The sequence below is a fragment of the Centruroides sculpturatus genome, unplaced genomic scaffold (assembly GCF_000671375.1).
Source record: "Centruroides sculpturatus isolate CEXI.00-Female unplaced genomic scaffold, Cexi_2.0 scaffold600, whole genome shotgun sequence".
NCBI classification, from domain to species: domain Eukaryota; kingdom Metazoa; phylum Arthropoda; class Arachnida; order Scorpiones; family Buthidae; genus Centruroides; species Centruroides sculpturatus.
The window spans coordinates 117,874-137,282 of NW_019384814.1; the positions used below are offsets into that span (position 1 = coordinate 117,874).

General features: G+C 34.9%; 2 protein-coding genes across 5 annotated transcripts in view; one reads left to right on the top strand and one right to left on the bottom strand.

Moving 5' to 3' along the window:
* Positions 1-15,251: 15,251 nt before the first annotated feature.
* Positions 15,252-16,860, bottom strand: LOC111629824 (tubulin-folding cofactor B-like). Of its 2 annotated transcripts, XM_023373731.1 has the most exons (3): positions 16,708-16,805; positions 16,403-16,510; positions 15,252-16,315 (listed from the first exon to the last, which is right to left on the bottom strand). In XM_023373731.1, exon 3 carries the CDS (start codon positions 16,266-16,268, stop codon positions 15,549-15,551), a length of 720 nt encoding a protein of 239 aa, XP_023229499.1. In that variant the 5' UTR covers positions 16,269-16,315; positions 16,403-16,510; positions 16,708-16,805; the 3' UTR covers positions 15,252-15,548. The 2 variants fall into 2 exon arrangements, with proteins under 2 accessions (XP_023229499.1, XP_023229498.1); XM_023373730.1 differs by lacking the exon at positions 16,403-16,510 and having other exon boundaries at positions 15,257-16,315; positions 16,708-16,860.
* Positions 16,855-19,409, top strand: part of LOC111629825 (UPF0669 protein v1g209471-like) — a 12,521-nt gene continuing 9,966 nt past the window's right edge. Inside the window, exon 1 of one of the 3 annotated variants that reach the window (XM_023373732.1) lies at positions 16,855-16,991. The gene's annotated coding sequence lies outside the window, so the exon portion shown is untranslated. Of the gene's footprint in view, positions 17,039-19,409 lie in introns of all 3 variants that reach the window. The other 2 variants (XM_023373734.1, XM_023373733.1) reach the window with 2 other exon arrangements.

The window sequence follows — 19,409 nt, forward strand, 5'->3', positions numbered from 1 at the left end:
AATTTCTTTTTCGATGCTTAATATAGCAAATGCATTAAGCGTTCTGCACACATGCTGGATCGAAGATAATTCTTTATTAATTTTAATTTGCCGAAAGAGCGCTAAGCACTTGCTATAGTAACTGGCAACGCAAAGAAAAGTTTTAACACAGTTAATACATTGATGTTGTCGAAACCGTGTTGTATTTGCTTGTTGTGTACTGGCACAATGAAGTGACGTTTTTCTCAACACTGGGCTAGTTGAATCTTTTATTTAGTTAGTTGTGTACTGGCATAATGAACCTAAGTGTAGTCTGATTTCTGCTGTGTGTGCAGTGTCCATGCTGAAGTGAGTTAGCTGAAGAGGGGCTGATGCCCGAAACGTTGATGTATGGGAAAAAACGTTCTAACTAAATAAAAGATTCAACTAGCCCAGTGTTGAGAAAAACGTCACTTCATTGTGCCAGTACACAACAAGCAAATACAACACGGTTTCGACAACATCAATGTATTAACTGTGTTAAAACTTTTCTTTGCGTTGCCAGTTACTATAGCAAGTGCTTAGCGCTCTTTCGGCAAATTAAAATTAATAAAGAATTATCTTCGATCCAGCATGTGTGCAGAACGCTTAATGCATTTGCTATATTAAGCATCGAAAAAGAAATTGCAAAAATTATAATTTTCCTGAAGTAATTCGTGTATTAGCAAGAACAAAATCACGCTTTAAATAAACATGCGTTAATATATGTTCGTGTTTGTAATTTTTTTTATTTTACAAAAAATGTAGGGCCCAAATAGTTTCTTGCACCCGGGCCCCTTTATAGAGAAGGCCGGCCCTGCCTATGGCAGGTAGTTTTTTTTTTTTAACTCTTTCCGCCCTGTGGGCACTAAGAGGGCCTCTTTCTGCAAGCCCATTATGGGTTCGGCCAGGACCACAATGGGGCTACCGAGTGGTGAGGACGGGGCCCGACAGATCCGAACGGACCACCCCCCGAAAGATTCCTGGGAATTTTTCGACCCGTTCGGATTCGAGCCCGGGTCCCCCAGAGCGGTAGGCTGCCACCTTGACCGCTCCTCGTCCGACCTCCTCGTCCGACCACCTTGACCGCTCCTCGTCCGATATGTCATAACCCTTGGTTATGACATATCGGACGAGGAGGAGGGGAGGAGTTGAACTTCATGGACGTCCGTTTTATTTCATTAAATTTTATACAGTTTATACATTTTATTATTCATAAAGTGGTAAAGATTTTGAAGGAGGTTGAGTTTTGTTGGACGTCCGAAGAGGGGAGAGAGTTATGGAAACTTGGAAAAACTGGGACGATCGGAAGAAGCGGCGTAAAATTTTCAAGAAAAATGCAGACGTAATTTATGGACAGCTCCTAAGGTGTCTATCTAAAAATTTAACTCATTTTCATTTTTAACTAATAGTAATAATAAAGCATTCATAATTTGTAATTATGACCAGAAAACACCACAAAACTGGTTCCGGCTATTGGTGCTGTTTGCGGCAGCGGCATAATTTAGAAGTAATGTTCGCTCAGGGTCTAGAGTAGACGCTTGTGCCAATGAGCGAGTCATACATCCCCCTTTTAAGCTGGTAGACTAAAGTTAGCAGAATGAATTGGAACTAAATTGTAAATTAAGTGCTAATTAAGTGCTATTTAAATGCTCAATTAAAAATTTGCTTGATTATTATTTTTTTAAATTATATCTTTTGCAAACTTAAAGAAAAGTCAGCAGACAGTCCAACAAATAATGAGCAAAATAAATACTTAATTAATTAATACTAAACAAAATCGTTATTAAGTGCTAATTCAATGCTTTTAAAATTTATAATTTTTATACAAAATTAGTAAAATGTAAAACAATTACTCATTCTTTATATAGCATCCACTAGTATCAGACGTAGAACAGTGAAATACTGTATATAATTACTTTTTTAGTAGTAGTTTTAAAATGGGTTTACATGCTATTTCAGTGCTCTCTATAAAAATTGAGTTATTTACTTTATTGAAATCTGTATATATGCTTTATCACAATTCAATGTCGATCCAACTGTTATTAAATTTCAATTATTTGATGAAAATTTTATAGCAAAGACATTCATTAGTTAAGATTAATTTTTTCCTATATTTATCCTATCATTGACTTTTTATAATTAATGTAAACAAGATTTGAAAATAATTGGGCTGCAATTTGAAAAAAAAATTGTNAAATATACATCGGGTCTTCGTCAGATCCGGAAAAGAATTTCAGCAATCCCATATTGGCTATTATTGTAGTGACGTCACAGCCGATACGGCCAAGATGGAGGAAAACGCTATTGTAGCATTTAGTTGGCATGCCTGTGTGTCAATGAATGAGAATATTTTTTAATCTCTTCTATAGATGATTTCACAAAACTCCGATTGCCCTTCTGCTTCAAATTCTATATTCTTTCGAAACTCTTTATTACGCATGCGAGACCACGCGTGGTGACCACTTAAATCTCTACCTGATTGCTATAGGAGCGAGAAAGTCCTTTTCAGTATTCTGTAAATGAAAAGTTAGAAGGTTACAGATGATGTAATAAAGAAATTTTGTTCTTTCCTGAACTAACTCTCATTGCTGTGCCAATCTTTAAACACCAGTATTAAGTCCTGTTAATAAGTAAAGTCCAAATAGACAATTAACAATAACATTGAAAAGGTTAGAAGTTGGTCGACACGATTTTCTGCACTGGTAAGGAAAAGAAAAATTTCTCAAAATTCTTTGTACGGATTTTTCCATAAGTGAGAAACAGCCTTTACTCAAACCATTACCTACATATAAAGAAATAAACAAAAATCAACGTAAATCTTATAGTTATAAGATTTAATAGACATTGTGCGATTTAAAGTTCGTCCGGGAAACGAAAGGCGCTTCCACCAACGAAATAACGACGTGGCACGTCCAACGACACAATGTAAATTATGACGTCGCCAAATCAGTCCAGCCACTTAGCTGCTGCAAAGACACTTTTCCATCGCACTATATTATAATCCATACATAGCTAACATCGGAGAGAGAAATATTGCTTATTCGAAATACAAGTAAAATGCGGGGTTAGTATAGTCGCAATTGCCGAAACACAATCTAAAAAAAGTAGGCGATAGAAGAGTAATCACCACAATCAATATATAAGTTATATTAACGTAACGAGAACTTTTATAAACTATAAAAAAGTTTAAAATATCCAAAAACCGTTTGAGAAGCGAAGCAGTTCTTCACGAACCACGCATTTTGCTTTTCAAGCTTTTTCAATAACTTTATAGAGTTTCCATTTTGTTTAATAGTAGCATGTTAATGAAAAATGTCCTATAATATTTCGGGGTACCTAAATTATAACTGCCGTGTGTGTTATGCAAAAAATGTATATACAATTTTCAGTCAACGCTGCTAAATAAAAAACTTTATATAAGATTTTAGTACTTAGATGTAAAGAGTAGAGTAAGGTTTCATAGAAATAGTGAAAGAAGAAAGTCCACAATAATAATATTTGCATAATTTGGCCACGAAAATGAAAAAATAAATAAATATATTTGAGTGGAATAGGAGAATCAATTTAGTCTTTTTATTGTCGTTAAGCAATTGTTATCATTGTTACGATATACATTGTCGTTTGCATTGTTGAAGGTTAAATGACGATTTTTACAACAAAAATAGGGATTTTAGGGGGTTGGAAAGGGGTTACGTCGTTGTCGACCAAAAAAATTGGTTGACAAGTGCCAGAAGCGNATATGATTAAAAATTGCAGCTCGGCATTGTGGCGATGTCACAATAAAATAATTGCTCGTTCTAATTTGAAGGGATAAAAAGTTAATGAAAATAGAGTAAAGATTTTAATCACTCAAATTTTTAGCCATAACGAATATCAATCTATTAGATCTAAACGCAATAATCTTTATGATTTCTAAATTTGTCGAGAAATTCTTCCAATCTGTGAAGATCCTCACTATTGATAAAAGATCGCGTTTGTTTGATTGCTTCTTGGAAGTGACGCATTTCAATCTCGGCAATGAAATCTTCACCTGTTTCTGAATTTTCAATATTCTCTTTTAAAGCTAAATTAAAAATGCCTTGTGTGTGTTATGCAAAAAATGTATATACAGTACGAATTTTCAGTCTACGCTGCTATACAGGGTAAGCTATCGAAAACGAAACAACAGAGTTATCGTGTTCGTCCAAGCAAATCGCTCGAACAGGTCGATTTTATTATCAAAAAAGGCATCTTCTGCAATAAAGTTTTTGTGATTTTGAATACAACAGACAACAAAATATTTTAAAAACTCATTCACTTTTTATTAACTAAACAAACACTTATTTCGGAAAAAAGTAACACAAACTATTAACAAACATAAAAAACCTTTTAAGCTGGACCGCATATGCAAGGAAAAAAATATTTCCCCTTGAGAATAAAATCGACCTGTCCGAGCGATATGCTTGGACGAACACGATAACTCTGCCGTTTCGTTTTCGTTGGCCCACCCTATATAAAGAAATTTACATAAGATTTTAGTACTTAAATGTCAGGAATAGAGTAAGGGTTGAAAGAAATAATGAAAAAATAAAGTCGACGGTTATAATATTTGCATGATTTGGCCACGAAAATAAAAATATAAATAAATATATTTCAGTGGAATAGAAGAACCAATTTAGTCTTTTTATTGTGGTTAAGCAATTGTTATCATTGTTACGACGTACATTGTCGTTTGCATTGTTGAAGGTTAAATGACGATTTTTACAATAAAAGTGGGGATTTTAGGGGGTTGGAAAGGAATTACGTCGTTGTCGACCAAAAAAATTGGTTGACAAGTGGAGAAGCTTGTGTATGTGTAAAAAAAAATTGACCGTCGGACTGGGGCACAGTCCGGTGCATCGTTTGTGTGTTTATATCTATTTTTGGTTTATTTGATTTGTGGTCGAAGGGGTTCTTCCAACGGGACAGTGGGCCCCAGGGTCGCCGATAAAGCGAAAAACCCAAAGGGGGCCCGTAGGGCGGCTCAAGAACGGGATATGACCCGGAGAGCGGCCCTGCTACCAAAGTGGCCTGCAGGGCGGAACCGGAATCCGTATCTTAAATCCGGATGTAATCCACCAACTGCGGGTTTAGCGCAGGGCGCCGGATCCGCCCAACGAGCAGGCAGTTGTCCCGTGAAACCCCCCCGCCGAGCAAAGTGGCTCGGATGTTCTGTTTTAATTAAAGTTTATTAATTTCATTGAATTTAGCAAGTCAGCAACAAGCTGTATAACATATACATAGAGAGGTAAACAGTCGTACATTTATAGACAAAAGGAGCCAAAACATGTGAATATAACTGGAATAGCACATAACATAATACCTTGGGTTATTTACATGGGAATATATGTACAGGTTATGATACAGGAGAGGTATTATGGTTAGGGGTGACATGACACAATAATACGAAGCAGTAGTGGTGATATGGTACCTTTAGGATATACAACTGGAAAATAGCATAGTCCGTTACATGTGAGCGGGTTACAACAGTATGTACCGTAGCATTGAGTCGCGTTACATCATTACCATTGGTCATTAAATACAAAGTTCCCGTTTATTTCTTTAAATATAACGTCAATTACACCTATGTAGTGGATGTTAAAGTCATTTTCCGTGAGTAGTTTCCTATCGTTGGCTATCTTCAGGGTGGCTTCTTCTCGGATTTTGTTTACTATTGAGGTAGAGTTCCATTTTTTGTTTTCGAAAAGGAGGGCACATCTTGCCTTTCATATCATCCTTTTTGTCAATGCGATTAGCCAGTTGAGGCAATATTTGTTCTGGTTTCTTACTGGAAATTTGTTGTGGTACTTTACACACGGCCAGGAGAGGTTGGTGTGGAAGATTTTATTTATCCAGATCCATACACGTTTGGCTGTTTGGCACTCATATAAGGCATGGTATGTGGACTCATCTCTTGTGCAGCGAGGACACTTGGCATTACTCGTGATGCGGTATGTGTGAAGGTACTCCTTTGACATGACAATGTTGTTTATAGTGCGCCACGAAGTTTCCCGCCATTCCGCTGGAATCCTCCCCATGTTGAGCCAAGTTTCCGTCCAGTTTATAGAAGGGTCACTTATATTGATGTTGTCGTGTTGGTCGTGGATAAGCTTGTAGATGGTAATTGGTCTTAGTTTTTCGCCGATAAGGTCATTGCTAAGGAGCGCGTTTATAGTTTTCCTCCAGTTGCTCAGTCTGCTGCAGTTCGTGAGAAGGAAGGGCTTATTTGTAGTGCTTTTGTTGATTCGTTTGGTGATTGGTCCTAGGATGTAGTGGGCTGCATCTTTTATGGGATGGTCAAGGTGAATGATAGCGTTGATTAGATTTGAGAGCTGGAGAGAACTTTCTAGGTTTTTGAGATCCCAAATTTTCCAACCGCCCTGCTCGATGTTGTTTTTCATAATTTTTCTACTAAGGGGTTCATAGGCACTCTGCCATATGTATTTAAAAATTGCTTTTTCAAGTTTTTTGATTTCTTTTTTCCTGATGTTGGTGGTGTAGAGGGTATACATTATGCTTGCAGTTAGAACTTTGTTTGCAATAGTTACCCGTTCAGGAAGGTACAGCCATCTGGTTTCCCAAACCATGGTTGCTTCGTTTATGTTGTTTAGCATCATGTTGAGGTTTTTCTGATTACTATTCTTTCCGTACCAGACACCCAAAATTTTGGTATTGTCAACGATGTTGAATCCTTGGGCATCATTTATAATATTTCCATTTATTCTGAGGATTTTAGTTTTTTCTTCATTTATCATCATACCGGTTAAGTTGCTGAATGTATTTATTTTATGCAAGATTCTTGTGAGTGTAATATTATCGGTAATAAAGAAATTAACGTCATCAGCGTGTGCTACATACTTGGTGAAGTTCTGTTGGCCGGGGATATAGATGGGTGTGATATATTTGTCTTCTTTAATCATGATGAGGAGAGCTTCGATATAAACAGTAAACAGTATCATTGAGCAGGGGCAGCCCTGTCTTACTCCTGCTTCACAGTTTATGGGCACTGAAGTGTAGTTGTTGGTGGTTATTCTTGTTTTGGGTGCCTGGTAAAGGGTTTTAATCTTGGTTATTTCATTGTTGTTTAGGCCGAAGGCTTCCAGGATGTTCCAGAGGACCTCTCTGTTGACCGTATCGAAAGCTTTCTTTACGTCAACTGAAAGGATAGAGAGAGAGGCATTTCTTTTGGTGTATATTTCTTTTAGAAGATTGATGAACATGATGTTATTCTGGATTGCTCTTCCTTTAATGCCCGCACTCTGAGTGGGTCCAATGTGAGATTGAAAGATGTTGTTTAGCCTTTTGGCAATTATTGTGCTATATATTTTATAGTCAACATTTAGCAGGGTTATTGGTCTGTAGTCCTCGACTTGTCCGCCTGTGTTACCTTTTTTGTTTATTACTATCATTCTGCCTTGGTTGAAGTTTTTGCTAAAGGTGTTCAGATTGAAAAGAGTATAAAATATGTCTACGAAGTCATCTCTGAAAAAAACGGTAAATTTCTACAGGGAGCTCGTCTATACCAGGGGCTTTCCTGATATGTAAGTTCATGATAGCATTTTTGATTTCTTCTTTTGAGATTTGAGTGTTGATCACGTCAATATCAGGGTCTTTAATGGGTTTGATTAGGCTACGGATGTTGTTCCACGAGTTCCAGTTGGTATAAGGTTGTTTGTATAGGTTGGAGTAAAATTCCCGAAAAGCTTTATTTATGAGGTAGTCATCAGTGACAATATTGTTGTTTATTGTTAGGTTGTTGATTTCGGTAGTCGTTTTAGCTTTGTTCCTTTTCTTAAATATGATATTTTCAGCTTCTCTTTTGATCCCCAATCTGCTCATTTTGTAGTTCATGTAATTATTTTTTGTCTTTTTGTCTATTTCTTTGCTTATTTCTTTTTCTATTCTGTTCGTCTCGTTGGTGTTGTTTTCAATAATTTTTTGGCTAAGCTCCCTCTGTAGGATTTTTAGTTTGCAGAAGTTGTTTCGTTTAATGTTTTTCCAAGTATCTTTTATTATCTTGTTTATCTCTTTTTTTTCATTCTCCCACTGGGTCCAGCTGGTATTTATTTTATTTCTCTCTAGTATTTTTCTGATATTTTCTTGAAAGCTTTTGTTATCTAGCATCTCATTTGTGACTTTGATTCTGTGTTTATTTTTGATGTTGTCATTGAGTTTAATGGTGACATTTAGCATTTTGTGATCAGTTATCTGGTTACCATTATTTATAGGATAATTAGTGTAGAAATTAGTGATTTTTCCCAGCTCTTTATTGAAGTATAGTCTGTCGAGTCGTTCTTTTATACCTCTTCCCTCCCACGTAAAGCCGTGGGATTGGGGGTATAAATTCCGGTAGGCGTCACATAGCTCATAATCTTTTTTTATGTTTTTAAGAATTTTCCTTGAGCCGTCGGTAGATAGTTGACTGTTTTTGTCAATTTGTTCTAGGACGCAATTAAAGTCGCCAGCGATGATAATGTCTCTGCCGCCTATAAAATACCTTGGTAAGTTGTTGAAGAGTTCTTTTCTTTCCGATAATTGGGGAGGTGCATATATGTTTATAATTCTGATCAGCTTGTTCTTGGTTTGTATGTCCACCGTTAGTAGTCTTCCTTTGGAGTCAGTTCTAAAGTCGTTGACTTTAAGTCTTTTACTTATCATAGATATGACCCCCGAACTCCTCCTGGGTGCGAAGGATATATAAATATTGTAGTCAGTGAAGAGCTTGCGAAGGTTCCTTAGGTCATCGAAGTTATACATATTTGTGTCCTGTATAAGGAGGACCTCTGTATTGCTCGTTAATAGTAAGTTGAGTAGGTAAACTTGTTTAGATTTGTCGCGAAGCCCAGTTATGTTAATCGATTTAATATTAATAGACGTCGCGAATTGATAAGTAATTGGGTTGCGTTGTGGTGCGTTTGCTTTTTCTCAATTTCCTTTTTTCTACTTTTGTTATTACTTTCTCCATTTCCTCTATTATTTCCTTTCCTGATAAGCTTGCATCGAGACTTATCAATAGGATTTTTTCTCTAACCTTTGCTGTATTAGATTCATCATCTATGCTATCTATTTGATTTTCTTCGCTATTTGTCCCGATTATACCTTCCGTTTCATTGTTTTCATCAGTGGTTTGATTACCCTCTGTTTGTAAGTTTGTTTCCTTCTCTACCATTTCTGTCTCTGTTTGATCTTTTTCTTTCCTTTCTGTTGTTTGTTCTTGTTCTATGCTAGGTGGGGTTTTTTCTCCACTATCTATGTTTTTGGGGTCATCTGGGATGTTTCTTTGTTCTATCTGATTTGCTCTTTGCCTTTCAAGGCTTTTTTCCCTTTTTTTTTCCTTATTAGTGTTCCTCCCACCCCTTTTGCAGATTTCTAGGAAGGTCGGTTTGGGACAGCTCTCGAGCATATCGTGTAATTGATTGCAACAATAGCAGACTGGGCAGTCTTTAATTAGATGTTTGGGGCTTTTGCACCTATGGCAAAGCTTTATTGTGCAATTTTTAATTTCATGTTGGAGGCTTCCGCACCTCCAACACTGTTTTTTACGACCGTTATAAAAGAGTTCCACTTTGTTCCCTAATATTTCAATGAAGTTAGGCAATAGCTTTCTCGTTTTCATAATAACACGATAAGATCCTGTTTTGAATTTACGCTCATTGTAGGTAACGGTGTGTACGAGCACCTTGTAGATTTTTCCGTACTGAGCGAGAGCACCCTTAACAATATCCTTATCGGCCTCGTTGGGGACGTATCGAATCGTGACCGTAATTAAGTCTTCCTCGAGACTTTCGCAGGTATAAGTAAAGTTTCCTACCTTTATTGTGTGTCCTATGATCTTTTCTTTAGCCTGGACCGTGGTAAATCCTACCTCAACTATATTTTGGGGTTTAAAACAAACTTGTTCTACCTCCCCTTCAGTTCCAGTGATGCTTTCGCATGCCGAGATGACGTCTGGGATTTGTATTTTCTCTTTCGCCAGAAATCTGATTGATCGAACGGTGGTATATCTCTTTAGTGATTCCTGCCGTTCTAAGTCCAGTTCAGGAGTCTCCTCCTCCATGATGGGGTTGGTGACCTTTTCTGGGTTCTGGCCTGAGTCCTGGATTGGGAGAGCCGGTAGAAACGGTTGATTGTCCAAAAGTTCTTCCTCTAGAAAAAGTCCGTCTAGGTGAGCTGCATCCGAAAGTTCTTGTGAGGCTTGTGCCCCGCGTGCAGCGAGGGCATAGCTTGTAAATGGCATTTGGTGATCCATTTTGGTGATGCCTTCAGCAAGATGTCAGGTAGCACACAAGGGGTGGATTCTGCCGAGCACAAAACACAAACACTGAACACACACTTAGGGTACCCTGTTGGTATCCAATTGAGGCACAGTGGTATCCAATGGTAATCCAATTAGCGCTGAGTAGACACTGAGCACGCACGACCAATAAAAGATGGGCACTAAGACCAAGCAACCGGTGATGAGCCACGGAGATGCAGGGATAGGCACTGGGTATAGAAGAAAGCACTAGTCACCGTGGACTAGAAACCGCTAGACGGGTGGCTGAAGATCAATGTGCAGTACGGAAAAAGTAACGGTATACGACGCTACTTGAAAGAGAAAACCAAGAAAAAGCGAAGAGGAAAAAGGGGGAAAAAGATGGAGAGGGGAGAGAGGTCGGGGGGGCGCAGCAGGCTGCTCACCCCTCGGTATAGATAGATTTGTCAATTGATCCGCGAATACACGGTGTGTTGCAGCCGTGCAGGCAGATCTCTTGACGGAAATAAGAAGGTAATAGGACAGTGAAATAGGCGTAAAACTAGAATATACTCACCAAACAGGATACAGACGAAAAAGATGAGAATAGCGATAGCAATGTGAACAGATACTGTTTTAATTAAAGTACTGTTGCCATTTTAAAATCTACAGAGTTTGTCGGCAACAAGCATAAAGTTTTCCATTGTTGAGCTTCGACTTTTGTTAAAAATTCTGCACGTTTATTGCTGGTGTTTTACAGCTCTAAACCATTTATTTACAAAGCGGCTTCTCGAATTTTAAAACTTTTAGTTCAAGTCCGTCTGGAAGGTTTTCCTCCTACGAATTTCTTAAAAGTTTCTTCCATAAATCGTCTTAGATTTCCTTCCGAAATTACATTTCGTCTTTATCTCGCCATCCAGTAACGAATGTCGGCATTCAAATTTAAAACTTGTTTTCAAACTGAATTTTCAATCCACAATGTTTTTATTTCAACAAAATTTTTTGTATTCCCGAACACTGGTGCCGCTTTCTTCTTGCCCTTCTTTCACTTATTGTATTTGCATGTCGACGAAATGTGCGGTGTGATCGGGCTGCGATTTGTAAACATTGTAAACCTAGAAATCCTCACTGTTGCCGTCTGTCTGGCTGTCTTCCATTGGTCTCGAGAACGGACTTAGCTAGACGAGAGACCAGATCAAATATGAAAACCCCAGGGTAAGGAGGCCCCGATTAAATATACAGGAATTCCGATGCAAACCGCAAGTCACGTTATTTCAGTGCAAAATTTTCCCCCAGAAGGAGTTAGATAGGTGACCGGTACGACTCCATTGTTAGAGGAAAAATATGATGTACAGGGACAAGCTTATGCTAATGTGTACTAATATTATAAAGAGGTAAAGTTTGTAAGTTTGGATGTAGGAGGTAATCTCCGAAACTACTCATCCAATTTCAAAAGTTCTTTCACCAATATTTAGAATGGACGTTCAGGTTGGGCACAGGCTGTATATTATTCCGTTAAACATTCATATAAATTAAAAGATATCATCTAGGTAAGCGTTATATTTTTGGTGTCAGTGGGCAAGACACGTACAGTACGTATACGAGATAGGTAACCACGCAGCACAGTTGTGGTCGGCGAGATATTCAGTGCACATGTCCAAACTTGTATATTACATAGATGTCGAAATTCCCCCCCCCAGGGGAGAGGGACAAAATTAAGGCTTTCCATGTAGAACTCGGCTTTATTACACTATTTTAGATGTGGTTTTTTGCATTTTTGATTGCATTTTAATAGAGTACGTCAAGAGAATGTATGCTAAGAAGAGATTTTTCGAAATTCCCTCCCGTGGGGTGTTATATGTTTATAATACTCGTAGATACATTTTGAGCCATAGCTACGCATGGCCGGGTACAGCTAGTCCTTAATAAATTTCTTGGATGCAATTTCTAAATCATCACATATCATCAAAAACAAAATTTTTGTATTTTAAAATAATTTAGCAAGAATGGAAAATGTTTTATAAATTTCAATTGGTCATATTTCTCTTCATTAGTTTTCAACATAATTTACATCTTTAAAAACAACCATCATTCATTATTCTTTTGTTATTTTTTAAATAATAGGTTGTTGCAAATGAAACTGCCGTTTTTCAAAAGTTAAACTTTTCAATTGTATCTAGTTCAAGAAAGTTCAAGGTTAATGTTCATTATTCAACCATTTCCTGATTTGTAAAGGGTAAGAAGCTCAACAAATGGGTACACAAACTTAGCAAGAGAGACATTCTTGATTTTCTAAAACAAAAAATCCAGCAATGAGTTGCTTAACTTTCCTGGCAACATTTGGTGGCACCATCTGTTATCATATTTTATTAAAAAATCTTTTTATATTTTTAATTATTATAAAACAGCAAAAAGCTTAATTTTGAGGCTAAGGATGAATTTTATAAAAAATTATATTAAAAAAATGCTAACAAGTAAAATTGTCATTAAGTCTGACTCGAGATATGACATACAACCCACTTTATTTCCCCACCCCTTCAACTTTTAATCACCAAAATTTAATATCATCAATCCCCCTAATAAACAAACCTCCCTGCAAAATTCCTGAAATTTTCGACAAAAAGCATAGGAGTTATTAAGCTTCAAAGAGGCGAACAAAATCATGCCATCCACACACACTAAGCAGCACAGAAACTGAGACTTCATACATGCAAGGTTATGATGTCTGTAAGGAAATGTGATCCATTTTTCATTTTTTGAAAATGATGAAACAATTAATGCAGAGAAATATTGTAAAGAAATTGAAACAATGCATAATAAACTATGCATTCAGGAGTCACATTGGTGAATACATGAGGTGTATGATGCAGAAGCACACCAACACATTGTAAACCATAAAAACATTGACAGAATTGAACTGCATAATTTTCCCTCCCCCACCTTATTTTCCATACCTTTTGCCAATGAACTACCTCTTTTTTAAACATCTTGATACTGTTTTGGAAGAGAACTCTTCAAGAAAATACTGTAAACATGCATTTGATGATTTTTTTTGCTTGACTCATAGTTTTTTTTTTTTTTTTATAAAATTGGCATTAATGCACTTACATTGCATTGGAAGAAGTATACTTGAGTTGATGGAGACTATTTTGAATAAATACCGTTTCCCCGAAAATAAGACAGTGTCTTCTATTAATTTTTGCTCTCAAAGATGTGCTAGGTCTTATTTTCAGGGGATGTCTTATTTTTCCATGAAGAAGAATTCACATTTATTGTTGAACCAAAAAAATTCCCAAGTTGAACTTATACAAGAGTGATGTATATCCGGTCGTGTCGAACTGAACTTAAATAAAACCGAAGTGAAGTTACGAAGTTCCCATGAGTGGACTTCCCATTCTCGCTTCAACTTAACCTTTTTATAGCATCGAAATTGGGCTCGATGACTAATTAGTGCTTACTGAACCGTAGCACTATGCAAATGTGACGTGGCTTGATTCCCTGCCGAACAATTAGCGATCACCAGCCATAATGTTATGCAAATCTGTGAGTCCCAAACCATAGTCTTATGCAAATCGTGCCATGTGGCATGATTGTCTGCTGACCAATCAGTGGCTATACTTTCAAAAAGCCAACAGCCACTTTCAACCATCTGTCGATGACCGTTATGAGTAAAAAGAAAACTTGCTAGGTCTTACTTTCAGGGGAGGCCTTATATTTAGCAATTCAGCAAAACCTCTGCTAGGTCTTATTTTCAGAGAAACACAGTATATACATATTAAGTTTGATTAAGACATTAAGCGCCACAATAGAAGGGTATAAAATATCACACTGAGTCATGCTCTCTGTTTTATAGACAAAATAGCACAAAAATTATGGCCATTTAATATAATTTTGTCTTCATAGTTAAAAAAACATTTTTTTCTCAATTTTTATGCATGTTGCAAAATTGCAACACATGGCCTAAATGATTTTTTTCTGGTCATGTTATGCCATCTTTTATGTTCATCAGGTTCTAAATTCAACAAAACATTACCATGTAAATGCATAAATTGATTGATACAAATCTAAGAAAAATGAAATAATCACTAAAACAATATACTTACTATTTTTGTTCACTAAAAGGTTGTTTCTTGAATATTTGTTCTTTGTGTTTTATATTTACATGATATTGTACTTATTCACATTCATTGTGCAAGAGAAACATCAGAAAAAACAAATTTTGCATATTTCTCATATTTTATAAGGGGGAAAAAATTAAATTTCTATTTTCATTCTATCATAATAAAAAATTTACTGGGCCAAGTGCAATTTCCATTCCTATAGGCAATGCTCTAACTATTTCCATTATGTTTATATGGCTAGTGTATTGCTCCAAAGTAACACAGCACAAAATTCAATGTATAGCATGTTGCATTTCTGCAACACAAGGCCTCAGGGGAATTGCTGGGTGTGTTACATATTTGCAACACAACACTTAATGTGTTAATAAACCCAATATTTTATTTAACTTGTTTTGTATCATGTCCTCAAATTTCATCTACTTCTAATTAAGAGAGAAGACAAATTCTGAGGACACATCAAAGTTTGATGATGTTTCCTGGAGTTAGCCCATCCCAAAACCTGATAAACATAACCAAATGTAGAATTAAATCATGATGTATGTAAATGCATTGTAGTGAAGTACTGTACATGGTGGGGTAAGGGCGACTCATCCCAATCTCTAAAAACATGACCAATAAAGTTTTTTTATATTAAAATTATTCAATCCATGTTGTATAAGAACTTCATTTTTTTAAAATCTTGATTTACTGAATGCATGCAAAAGTATTCCTAAGTTTTTTTGAAGGATATTATTAATAAAAAGCATTTAGAATAAAAGTTCTAATGTCATTCTTTTGTTTCTTATACAGGATGGAATTTTTTGAATTGGAACAAAGACACACGTGATATTCTTAAAACTGAATAAATTATGCTGTTAATAATCTTTATCATAAAATAAAAGTATTAATTTTTCATTAAATTTCAAACTTACAAATAAAAAAACACACTAAAAATTTTGCATTTTACATTTATAATTTTTACAATATTCAATACATAAGTTAAATACCTGTGATGCATGCAAAGATTCAAAATGTCAAATGTCTTACCATATATTTCATTGCATTTCAGATTTTAGTACTGCAGCTAGTTTAGGCAAAATTATTTACTTTAATATATGTAATTTAAGCATTAAAATATCTGAAAATGCAAATTATTTGTTTAACAAATCAGCATTTCTTCTTCGAAAAAAATCATTTTATATTTCATCAAGTTCTTTGGTGAAATCTTCTTCAGGAAAATCACCAACAGCAACATCTTGTGGTTTTACAAATCCTCCATATTTATCTGGGCAACTGAAATATCTCTTTCCATTAACACTGCCATCATTTTTTCCAAAAGGTTCATCATACTGAACACCAATCCAATAGCCTGGTTTAAAATCAGTTTCTCCTACATACATAACAGTTCCTCTTCTTTTAGGTTTTCCCCTAATGGTTACTTCACAACGATTTCCCACAGAAATATTCTGAATAAGTTGTTGTTCTTCTTCTTTAATTTTTTTAACTTCTTCTTCATTAAATTGACCAAGTTTATTTTTCAGCTTAAAAGCTCTTAAAGAATCACTTTTCTTTTGATATTCCTCATCGCTCAGGACAAACTTTTCTACTTTCGAAAGATCTTCAAACTCTCCGACATGACGACTGTTATCAATCACATGAATTCTCATACCTTCTCCAATTGTATAAGAACCTAAATTACTACCATCCGTCATAGTAGTAACCACTGCATCGGTCTTATCTCGCAACTCGAGTTTCATACCGGATGAGGATGCACCCGTGATTAACTCCAACTTTCTCTTCAGTTCGCTAATCGAGACGTTCTTCGGAAAACGTCTTTCCGTTCCAAACGAGTTAATGCTACTAGTTATTAATATACTTACCATTTCTGGACTATCGTCTATAATTTGATCGGCCATAATTTTTATAATCGCTTCACAATCTATCAAATGTTATTGGCAAAAGTCTAGAACAAAAAAAAAAAAACTCAAAATTAAATATTTTTACCCTTATATTTTACAAATTCAGTAAACATTTAGGTAATTGTTTATACTTGTTATGTGTATTTATATGCTGTTAGTGTTTATTGTCATGACAACCAGTTTTTAGGGACACAGTAGAATTGGTTTAATTCACTGAATGAGTATCAAAAACCATATTTCTGTAATCAAATTTACTATTTAAGAAATCAGGAAATAATTTAATAATAAAACTTTTGAATAAGAAGAAAAATAAATCTTGAACGTGCACTAAAATTACAAGTAAATAAACATTAAAAAATAAACATATTTCGTTTTATTTCATTCATTATTATAAATAAATGCCTTAACTATTCAATTAACGAAAGTCGGCTTTTACCTCTTTTTTTAGTCTTAGACACAGGACAGACAAACAGCCAAGACGCAATCAGTCCTAAAGTCTGCAAACGAGTGTACTGTCACGTGTCCGAGCATTCGAAATTCGTCCGATTTAATAAACGAACGCAACAGTTAAGTTCGGTGCGGTTCGAATTTTAACTGTTACGTTTTAGAACGTTCGCAACGGAATAAATTCAACTGCCATCTAGCGACTGACGGTAGAATCACGGGACTTTGGATTGTCCTTATAAATGAGGTGTCGAAAATATAAATTTCTCGCAATAGGTAATGTATAACGTGTGTCTTTCTCTGTTACAGTATCGAGAGAGTGAGTACGTGTTATCTGTTTTATTTTATACTAAATTAAAGGCAATTTTGCTTGCATTTTTAATAATGTTTTACAATCTTAGGTGTATAAAAATATATAATCGTAAAAGTTTCACTTTCATATCAACTTCTCATAGGATAGTGGGAGTGAGAGTCAGACACTTTTTAATTGATATAAATATATATTGAAGAACTTAATATGCTATTGTGCTGTAATTATTGCTCCTGTAATAGGTAGTTATTCTGCCATCTAATGTTACTTTTCTTGGGGAAAATAAAAAATGAAAGTTTGTATGACTATCCATGGCCCATAGTCTCCCACATGTGTGGTACTATGGGCCATGTTGTTTGTAGATATTGATTGTGGTTTTAACACTAAATAACTTCAATTCAAACACAAATTATTTATCGTATTCATACAGACATTTGGCAAATCACAGAATTATAATTCTGTGATTTGCCAAGTGTCTGTATGAATATGATAAATAATTTGTGTTTGAATTGAAATAAATTACTGACTTGGTTTCAAAAATAACTAAATAACTTTTTTTTTTTACAATTTGCAAGTACAGTATATGACAATTTAGATTCGTATAAGTTAATGTTGAAGCTGATTTTACGTTGGTGTAGTTCCGCTCTTGTTGCTTGGTTTGGGACACTTAGAATCTACATCTTCGGGAGCTATTTCGTCATTCTAGTAGAAAAATACACTTGAAGAAAATTTCTGCAATACAAGAACTTCATATCCATCATCATTTATATCTTGAAACAGTCCAATATAATGGAAGATTATTTTTTGGTTGAATATTTAATAGCATTGTAGTTGCCCACAGATGATGGGTCATCATTATCAAATGGTTTTTCATCCCCTTTGAAGAAAGTTGTTTCCGACAATAACTCAGGAACGTTGCTGTCAGATTTATCTGATTTATGCTGAAATTGATGCACAAATTACAGCTCAGAGGCCAAATCCGGTGCAGCATGCATTAATCTGGCACCTGAACATATCTGACACGTCACTTATAAATTATAGAAATAGGCCTTCTTTTTATATATATGGAATATAAAAAGTTATTTGTAGCCCATCTATATATGATTTGTTTGATTTAACTCACCAATTGAAAAGTTTTGGCATCACTGCCCAAAACATAAGAATGTGCCACATATATACTATAGATATTTGGATATGGCTTTTCTGTTGGGGTAGCATCAAAACTGGTCCATTGTGCCTGCATCATAATGTGATGTTGCATAGGCCCTGTTTTGCCTGTGCAATGTCACATGTCCCACCATGTGATGGGTACTAAGTAGACTAGTTCTTGCTGTCACGCCATGAAATATGCAAAGTGGCTGCTGATGTTCTACTTTCCCCTACTTGGTTTACCCTAACCCTTAATACTTGTTTGTAGAGGTGTTCATTTTTCTTTCTTTTTAAAGAAATTTTATACTGGTCTTAAATGGCATTTACACTTCAGAGTAATTCAGATAAGAACATGCTACTTGTAAGAAATATCTTGTATGTAAACAATGTTTAGACATATGATTTTTCATATGCATAGAACATTTATGTATGAGTTACTCATAGGTGTAAACATTGCTTTAAAGAATTATCACAACTTTACCACTTTATTCAAAAGAATTTCATCTTGTAATTTTAAAGTTAAATCCTTTGCAAACAGATTTAAATGTGATATCAATATATTAATTGGTTAAATAAATATAACAAAGTTGATTAATAAATTGATGTCTTGTTTTAAATCTGTTTACAAATAAAGATAGCTGTAGTTTTAAGCTTTTAATGTAGATGGAAAAAGCTTTTTTTTTTGTTTGTTTCCTTAATAAAATTCAAAGAATGATTGTGTCTTTTAATTAATTAACAAACTAAGGATTAGTTCACTAATCCTTAGTTTGTTAATTAACTACAGCTTTTTGACTTCCAGAAAAGAGTGCTTTTTTTAATATTAGATATTTTGCCTCTAAAATTGTCATTACATCAAAAAATTTTTGTGAATTTATAAAGATTTAGTAAAATATAGCAGTTTGAACTTAATATATTATTTATAATTAGCTGTATAAAATTATTTTTATTTTAAAAATAGAAATAAATATAATAGGTTAAATACTTTTTTAAATTCTGATTTTGCAATCTTTGATTTTAGTCTATAATCAAATATTAATGCAAGCATTATAATTCTGCTTAACATTCAATAAAATAATTTAATATAATTATCGTAATTTAAGATAACAGAAAATAAATAATTCTAAACATTTATAAAATACTGTACTTAAATTAACCATTTTCTCATATAAATATTTTCATATTTATATTTTAGAAGTTTATGGCATCTCAAGAATATTCAGCAAAAATTTTTAATA

Bases quoted from the DNA above. Each gene is read 5' to 3' on its own strand.
- LOC111629824 (XM_023373731.1), bottom strand. From the start codon at position 16,268: ATGGCCGATCAAATTATAGACGATAGTCCAGAAATGGTAAGTATATTA.